The sequence below is a fragment of the Anguilla anguilla genome, chromosome 14, assembly GCF_013347855.1.
Source record: "Anguilla anguilla isolate fAngAng1 chromosome 14, fAngAng1.pri, whole genome shotgun sequence".
In the NCBI taxonomy this organism is placed as follows: Eukaryota; Metazoa; Chordata; class Actinopteri; order Anguilliformes; family Anguillidae; genus Anguilla; species Anguilla anguilla.
The window spans coordinates 5,956,486-5,965,260 of NC_049214.1; the positions used below are offsets into that span (position 1 = coordinate 5,956,486).

Sequence of the window (8,775 nt, forward strand, 5' to 3'; positions counted from 1 at the left end):
AGAAAAGGCCAGCGGGCACCGCGATATCCGCATGTTGTGTTCCACACATAGAGCACTCCTTCATGGCGTCACATGTACGCGTACACGATTCTTACTTTGCTCGTGGCCTCCGTGTTAACGACCCATACAGATTTATGGATGCTCAGGTAGGTACAATTTGCAACAATTAAACACATATTCATTTTGCTCAATGCATTGCACTAACATTGTGCGACAGCTAACCGTAGGCTAGAAACTTGCCCCAGTTCTTCAGAAATAATGTTGGTTTTCAAAACGGATAAATGAGACTCTGATCCTTCAGGGTGGGTAAAACCATACTTTTAATTGATCTTAAGCGTTTATTTTCAAAGCTCAATATCAGGATGGTTTTGAATTGATGGCACAATTTGGGCTATTCTTGATCCCACAGGAAAGGTGGATTCATGGCTTAAATTAGGGAAAGTGTGGCCCTTATTGTTAAAGGAACTGTATTGTAACTGATTTGGGGAAAATACAGCCTGTGTCTTTAACCCATTTAAACCCGTGGGCAACTAAAGTTGCAGTCTCTACCACTGTTTTTCCATCTGTGAATTTTTTTTTTTGATGCCTATAGATTCTTATGTAATAAATATCTGGAAAAAATCTTGGCATTAATGGATTAAAATGATAATGAGCCAAAATCCACACACACACACACAAAAAAAATCTTAAAGACAAAAGTCTCATACGAACAACTATTTTTGAAGCAAAAGCTGTCACTCAAATTACGATTCTACACATTTACATTACAGGCATTTAGCAGACGCTCTTATCCAGAGCGACTTACACAACTTTTTACATGGCATCCATTTATACAGTAGGTATACACTGAAGCAATGCTGGTACATTGCTCAGTGGTACAATGCCATTGTCCTAGCTGGGAATCAAACCTGTGACCTTTAGGTCGCAAGACTCGCTCCTTACCCATTATCCCCATAAGTGGCGAATATTGGATTTGTATTGGATTTATTTTCCCCATTCAAGGCGACATTGATTTTTGTCTTTAAAGATTCCATTTGGAATTTGAAATATTTGTCTTGTGGTAGACTATGGGGATCAGAACGTTATTTTCTGAAAATGTTTTTGGAAAAAGCCACTGAAAATCATTGCTGAATTTGGTTATTGGTCATTGGGGGGGGTGACATAGCTCAGGAGGTAAGAGCGGTTCTCTGGCAGCCTTTCGCCGTTGGGGTGTGAGTGTGAGTGAGTGAGTGTGCGTGTGAATGGGTGAATGAGAGGCATCAGTTGTAAAGCGCTTTGGATAAAAGCGCTATATAAATGCAGTCCATTTACCGGCCCGTTTGGTCACAGCGGTGGGAATGCGTGTGGAACAGAAGCGCCACAAGGGGGAAGCAAAGGTCTTTGGCAGGTTATTTGGTGCAAACGCGAGAAAGCTGACATCCAGGCAGCAGGGATTGGCTTTTTTTTGGACAAACTCAGTCGTTACGGTTGAAGTTGTTTTAAATACGAGAGGCTCGCTGTCGTCTTTTGAGAGGTAGGACGGCAGGACCGCCTGACTCTACCTTTTTATGCGACTTTAAATTCTTTTGAAGACATGAACTCCACCAAATCGCGTGCAGCTGTACATGTAATCAAGGCAAATAAAAACGGCTAGCAAATACGTCACTACTTTTTTGTGAGGTAAACATTTCAGGTTTGTAGTATCAAAAGTATCAAAAAAAAAAACGGTCTTCACACTAAATGTATCATGAAATAGTATTATACAAATATTGTAAATGTATTACTTCCAGTTAGTAGAGATAGGAATCAGCTAAGATTTGAAAGTCTCTGTTGAAGGATGTTAGCTGGGTAGCATGATATTATCACTGAGGTGAATGTGAGCGAGGTCGGTTGGCACACTGATTTTGGGGTTGGTTGGCACAATGTTAAAACACTATCGTTACAAAGAATGAAGTAATCAATAAAAACCATTTTCAACATTTCAAATAAGAACCAGAGAACATGAACATTCAATGGAATAAACATAAATATAATAAATAAATAAAACAGAGTTGAAACCAGGGTTGGTTGACACAACTATTTTGGAGTTGTGCCAACCAAACCTGGTATAGGTGTGTAGTAAATGATATGATTAATTGATCAGTGGATAAAATAGCTATTCAAATTGTGCACTTAGTAATACATTATGTCAGGGAGGGTCTACTCTAACTTCAGCACTGTTGCTTTCCATTTTTGAATTAAAAAAAAAAAATCTGACAAGAAATATATATATATATATATATATATATATATATATATATATATGTATGTCATACTGTATGTTTTAAAGTTACGCAGCTTAGTCCCAGAATTTTGACAACAAATGACAGGATGGCTGCATGTGACAAGTTGTGTAATTTATGATTTATGTGTGTCCTTCATTTTTATATTGTGAGACAACTAACGTTTCAGTGTCTTCCTGAAATCAGTGCTCCACAGATTCTATGGCACAGTATATGGTTGCGGTTAACCTTTCACACTGTCTCTGTAAATTAATGAATGGTACTGAATTATCTTACTGACTGAGCTGTCCTGATATTTGCATGATGTGGTCACTGGAAGCACTTCCACTTTCCATCTCCGAGTATGAAGTCAGCCTTGATGCTAAAACACTTACAGTGCCCCCTCTGGTAAATGGTAATGGTAAATGGACTGCATTTATATAGCGCTTTTATCCAAAGCGCTTTACAATTGATGCCTCGCCCAGGGCAGGGGATCGAACCGGCAACCCTCCGACTGCCAGACAACCGCTCTTACCTTCTGAGCTATGTCGCCCCCTCTGAAACCTGATGATCCTAGCCTATTTTAAATATTAGACTTTTAACAACTACTGAGCGCAGGCAGGCTAGCAGGTGATTGCGTCACTCTTGTAGCTGAGGTTTCTTTATTTGTGAGTTAAGAAAGGTAATAGGTTTACATTGTGTCATTAGCACACAGCAGGTGCCGTGATGCAACTGTCCTGGCCCTCTGCCATTTTAAACTCTGGTATGTGTTTGTTTCTCCTTCTGTGGGCGGGATGATGTCATTATTATTTCCACACCTGTGGCAAAGAACATTTAAATAACTGTTAAATAGGTTTCTTTTGACTAATGCCAACACTTTATTTATATTCATTGCTATTTTAATGTTTGCTGAGTTAATTGTGCTGGAATCAAAAAGTTAATATTGTAGCTCAAATCTACAGTAATACTTGTGAATCTTACATTTCTTTTCATAAACTGCTTCAGGTGTTTTGCAGTGAAAGTAATGCATATACAGATTGTATTTTATCAATAAATGTTAGGGAAAAAAGTAGCAATTTCCAGTTTATTTTAATGTGTGTGATAGTATTGAAAATTTCACTTTGCTTTTAAAAAATGGCATTCATTTGTTCAAAAATAATTGACATGAAAATGTATGTACCAATGTCATGGCATGGGAGTTATGAAGAAACATACTGTACCATGCTATTTAAAAAAAAAACAAAAAAACAAATAATAATAATAATAATAATAAAACATTTTTGCACAATGAAAATTCAAGGACATTAGGCTGTATGAACTAAAAATGAGTTACAAGAGTAAAGCTCTGTCTGGTTTCTGAAGCCTAGACAGGCTTCTCATGGTTTATTCTTGTAGAGTGGATCTTAGAGTTTATTCCGGCATTCTTTCGTTGTGGTGTGTGCTCTATGATGCCTGACAGTGGAGGTGACTGTGAGACATACTGCTTCATGGATATTCATGGATCCATGTCTTGTCTTTTATTTTGTTTTGGTCTGAAGGAGGCTGTCAGCCATGACTGTACAACTTATTATTATTATTATTATTATTATTATTAATATTATTATTATTATTATTATTATTGACTTATTTAAAACCAATAAAGCAATTATTTTTTTAGCACCTTTACATTTTATCAGGAGATCCATACTTAATTTATTTTCAATACATTTGGGAATGAACCCTATCTCCATAACAAACAATATGAATACACCAGCACTGAAGTATAACACATATTTTATTCATATCAAAATATACATTACAAAAGGGTTTAGGTAAAGGAGTCAAAATTGAAAGACCACAACATACTTGAACAAATTAGCTTCAACTACCTTGGATAAAAGTGCTATATAAATGCAGTCCATTTACCATTTACCTGGAAATTTCCTTAAACTGGCAATACAATAAAGAGATCAAGCACAATTTATATTAGTTCTATACAATTAAGAAGTGCATATAATTAACTATACAACTGTACATACATTTTTCAATATTTACATGGCTTGTTTTTTTTTTTACACATGTTGTTATTGCATTTGAATTTCACGTTGTGGCTTTTTGGTCACACTAATGCAATGTCATCTCTCTCAATGTCATCCAATCACCCTGGCAATGCTTTAAGTGAACTGAAGTCTTCTGTTTGTCATGGCACATTTCACTCCCTGCTCCTGAAACAGAAATCATACAACTGTTAATTATCAAATAAAGACAATGCACCAAACAATTTATGGCCATTGGGAAAAGCCTATTAATATGTGATGTCACAACAACATGCATAGAAATCCATAATTAAAATGCAAAGAAAATGTATCAGATTTTAATTTCTGTGTACCACACCTCTTTTGTTTTTGCATTTTCTTGACGAAATTCTGGGCAAAGTGGGAGCTTGGGTTCAAGCACCTCTGTTCTCCTTCTCCCTTCAGAGTAACACTGAAAAACACAAAAAACAATGCCTTAATTTGCTGAATTTTCTGTGAATGCTAAAGCATTTTGAGCATAGATTTGAGACCTTTACATCACAGAATAAAATAGTTCCCTTACATGATTTCCAGGTTCTTGCAGGATGAGCTGGGATACAACACCTCGACCTTCTCAATCAGTTTGGGTTTAATGGACTCCACACCAGTATCCATGCACTGACACCGACCCCGGGGCAATACCATGCCTTGAAGGGAGAAAAATGACATAAGCTTTGACAAAGAGCTTCGATTCACAAAGATGTATCAAGGTAGTACACTGAGTCTTAACATGAACTTTACTTATACGACTCTCTGATCAGCACAAAATGGGTATATTGGGCTTCCCTTATTCTGCAGAGTCAAAGTCATCTTGTTGAATAAGATTTGAACTATTTTTTAAAAGATATTCTAGGCAATTTGAAATATAGTAAGTTACCTTCAACATCAATGAACAGCAGGCAGGCCAGCAGGATGAAAGCAGCCGATCTCATGGTTCTTGCAGTTGGGGTTTCTCTTCTTTGTGAGTTCTGACAGCTGAAGAGATGAAGTTGTGAGTGATTGGGGTTCAGTTCTGTATTTATATGGTTTGCGCGGAACGGATCCTATGATGCAACTCTGATCTGGCTCAGTGCCAGATGAGGATTTTCCCTTTTGCACCTCACTATACCGGTTCTTCTTTTATAAAACTTTCGTTTCTCGGAAACACGCTCTGTGCGGGAATGAAGATGTTTTTACTTTTGTGCCACAATGCACAGTAGCTTTATACCTTTGATTGGATTGATGCCCGTTAACTTGGCTGTGTTTTGCCTTCAAATAGGACTGTAAATATAGTGTGTAAGGCTTCATGAAGCGTGAAGCATACATATTTCCATGCAAAGGGAGGGTGGAAAAACAGAAGTTCTCGGCCCTCGAGGACCGTGAGTTGCTGATCCCTGATGTAAACAGTCCACTTGCGGCAAACCACATTCAGGACATGTGATCAGTTGTGGCCCAAATACCAAAAAAAAAAAAAAATTACACTGCGCGACTTGCAGAAGTAAAACCTGTCTGTGAACCCCCAGTGTGTGCGAATGCTGACATCTGGTGATTTCCAGGAAGGAATTAACCTGCAAGTCTAGACAGAACTTGAACACTTTCACTCACAATGCTTTATTCCTTCCCAGCAGGAAAAGAAACTGAATCTGAAAATGAAATTAATAAAAAAGAAGAAGTGGATTGATAGGCTATCTGAAGACAGAATTAATTAAAATTATGCTGCAGGTTAACCTTTAAAGGTATTTTTTAAATTATATTTTTTAAAGTGAGATCAGCTAGTAGAGAGAAGTCATTTTGTCTTAAGGGTTCTAGAATGGCACAACAAAATTTGCATGCAGTATATTAAATACATTTATCAGATTATCAGATCTCAAAAACCTAAGCATAGCATTATGCACATCTTTATTGTTATCTTTAAAACCGGCTCATTAGTATTCTAGCCATTTTGATGGAGCTTGACATTTAAAATAAATTTTAAATTGTGTTTCATTTATTCCCATATGAAGATATGGTTGCCTGTGCATTTGAATTTGAATGCCCACATATTGGGCTGCAGGTAATCACTTTGGTTTAAATTCAACTGTGTAAAATAGTTTTAGAATAGTTTAGAATAGTATTTTGATTTGACTTTCTGTACGTCGCTTTGGATAAAATGAATCTGCCAAATGAATGTAATGTAATTTGACATCTTATTTAAAATATTCTTAGAATTTTGCAGGGACATTGAAAAGATTGACTCAGACAAGGTGTCATATTTTCAGTCTAAATCAGGCAATAGGTAACAGAACTTGCTCCTTAGTTAGTTTTTATCAATCAAGGTTTCCATTTGTGTAAGTTTTGAACACTGATTTGTCTCTTCGCTGAAATCATCTTTGAGTAGTCCACTCATGTCCCATTAAGGACATAACTCCAAAGGTCCAAAAAAAAAAAATCCAATTATTATCAGAAAGAAATATCCATATCTTTTTGTAAAATTGATATATTGTAAATGTGTATATTATGTCATTTTTCTACATGCTCGCAGCTATGTGTGATATTCTCTCAGTCTCCAAGGTGGGAAAGGGGTTGTGCGCTGTCCTGTTCTTCTGACACTGTTTGAAAAATCAGTTCCGTTAGCCCATTACATTACTACATTACTCAGAAAATCCCGTTTGCAGGATGTGGAAAGTGCAGTACTCATTCCTCATTATTATGTTTGAGGACTGTTTGCAAAAATGTGTATGCAAGTGCTCGTTCATTTTGGTGTGAGCTCTGTGACATCTGAGTAAATGTGGGACATTGTGTGGTATGGATATTCAACAGTCCATATTTTGTCTTTTATAGTATCTTGGTGATGATCTGAAGGAGATTCTTCAATTTGCTTCCAGCTAGTGTGTGCCATCAGCCATGATTATAGAATTGTACTTATTTATACTAATAAATCAATTGTTTTTAACCTGTATGGTTTCAGGAAAGGCATACATGTTTTAATGCCAATACTTTTGAGAATGAAAACTTCCCTTTGACAGATAATAAGAGTACAACAGCACTGAAGTACAGCACATTTTTACTTGCTTCTAATTATACATGAACATATTGGCTTTAACTGTCTAAAATGTCCATAAACATTCAATGAAAATAAAAACATCAACATATAAAAAATAAACATATTTTATATGAATTTGTACTTATTCGGTTTTTCTTTTTTTTTTTTTTGCCATTAAGAAGTTCATGATGCAACTCTGCTCTGGCAAAATGCCACAAGACGGATTTTCCCTTTTGCTGCTCACTTCACTGGTTCTTCTTTCACAGAATAACTTCCCATTTCTCGGAAACACTGAGACTTGGGAATGTGTGTGAGTGTGAGGACGTTGCTTTTATTTAGAGTGAAGATTCGGTCATGTTGGAGTAGATCTTATACCACTGACAAATACTGTAGGTTATGGTCTTATATATTTAGAGAAAGCTAGGTAACAAATTACAGGAAAAACCTGAATAAATGAGTGAAGAAACATAATAAATGCAGATGCTTCCATACAGGCATACTGCATTATACAATTAAGTAATTAACATCCTATCATACTCTGTGGCATGTATACATATGCTGACCAAGGCCCAGTTGACCTTGATTTTGGATCAAGATGGCAAAAAGATCTGAGTGACTTTCAAAGAGGGGCATTATTGTGAGCATGGATGGCCACATTTCTTTTCACATTTTGTAAAATAATAAATATCGTTTTGCATTGAACTAAACGAATGTCAAATAAGACTAACTGCATAACATAACGGCATGAGTCTCCACAGTAGCTGAATGTTGAAATCCAGTCATTTCTATATAGTGTAAGCATTGACTTCCCGTCCTTTCCTGCACTCTCACTGCCCATTGGCTTATTCTTCCGGAAGCGGAATGCAAACTGACCATGAAGATAGCAAAGGAAAAGCACATTTACATTTTGAGGTATTTCGCTTGGGATTAAAATGTCAGATAAACTCACGGAATTCAGTATTAGCAAGGCAGAAAGCAACCAAAGCAAATGCAAGTGTATTGGTTTTCCTTATTTAACAAAACATATTACTGTCTAGTGAAAATTTATTGCAGAACATACAAATAATGAACTTTATCAACAGTTATTTTTCACGAACATTGTATAATTGCTAATATATTACCATTTTCAACATTGCCATGTCTAATTTTGCTCTATTTCTGAACTGATTTGAGTGATTGCTTGGACCTATGTTTGTTAATTATGTGATTCTGTGCAACAATGGCAACTGAGCTTTTGCTCTGGCTGCCAGTAAGTTCTTAGTTTGGTTTTCTGACTCATTTTGACTCGTTTTTAATTCACATTTAATTTTTTACACTTAGTTTCTTGTTATTCACTTGATGGATTTGTTATAAATTGCCCATTGACCAATTTATGTACCCACCTGATGCAAATCTCATTAAATCTATATAGGACCTTGAATGTCTGTTGTATTAATGATATTGATGAATGGTAGTTGTTGCAGCTTTTGTGGTGAGAAGT

The 8,775-nt window shown here is 36.2% G+C and overlaps 1 protein-coding gene across 1 annotated transcript; it reads right to left on the minus strand.

Moving 5' to 3' along the window:
• Window positions 1–3,996: 3,996 nt before the first annotated feature.
• Window positions 3,997–5,296, minus strand: LOC118212413 (C-X-C motif chemokine 11-1-like). The gene is made up of 4 exons (XM_035390257.1): window positions 5,172–5,296; window positions 4,818–4,941; window positions 4,614–4,706; window positions 3,997–4,444 (listed from the first exon to the last, which is right to left on the minus strand). Exons 1-4 carry the CDS (start codon window positions 5,224–5,226, stop codon window positions 4,432–4,434), a joined length of 285 nt encoding a protein of 94 aa, XP_035246148.1. The 5' UTR covers window positions 5,227–5,296; the 3' UTR covers window positions 3,997–4,431.
• Window positions 5,297–8,775: the final 3,479 nt, after the last annotated feature.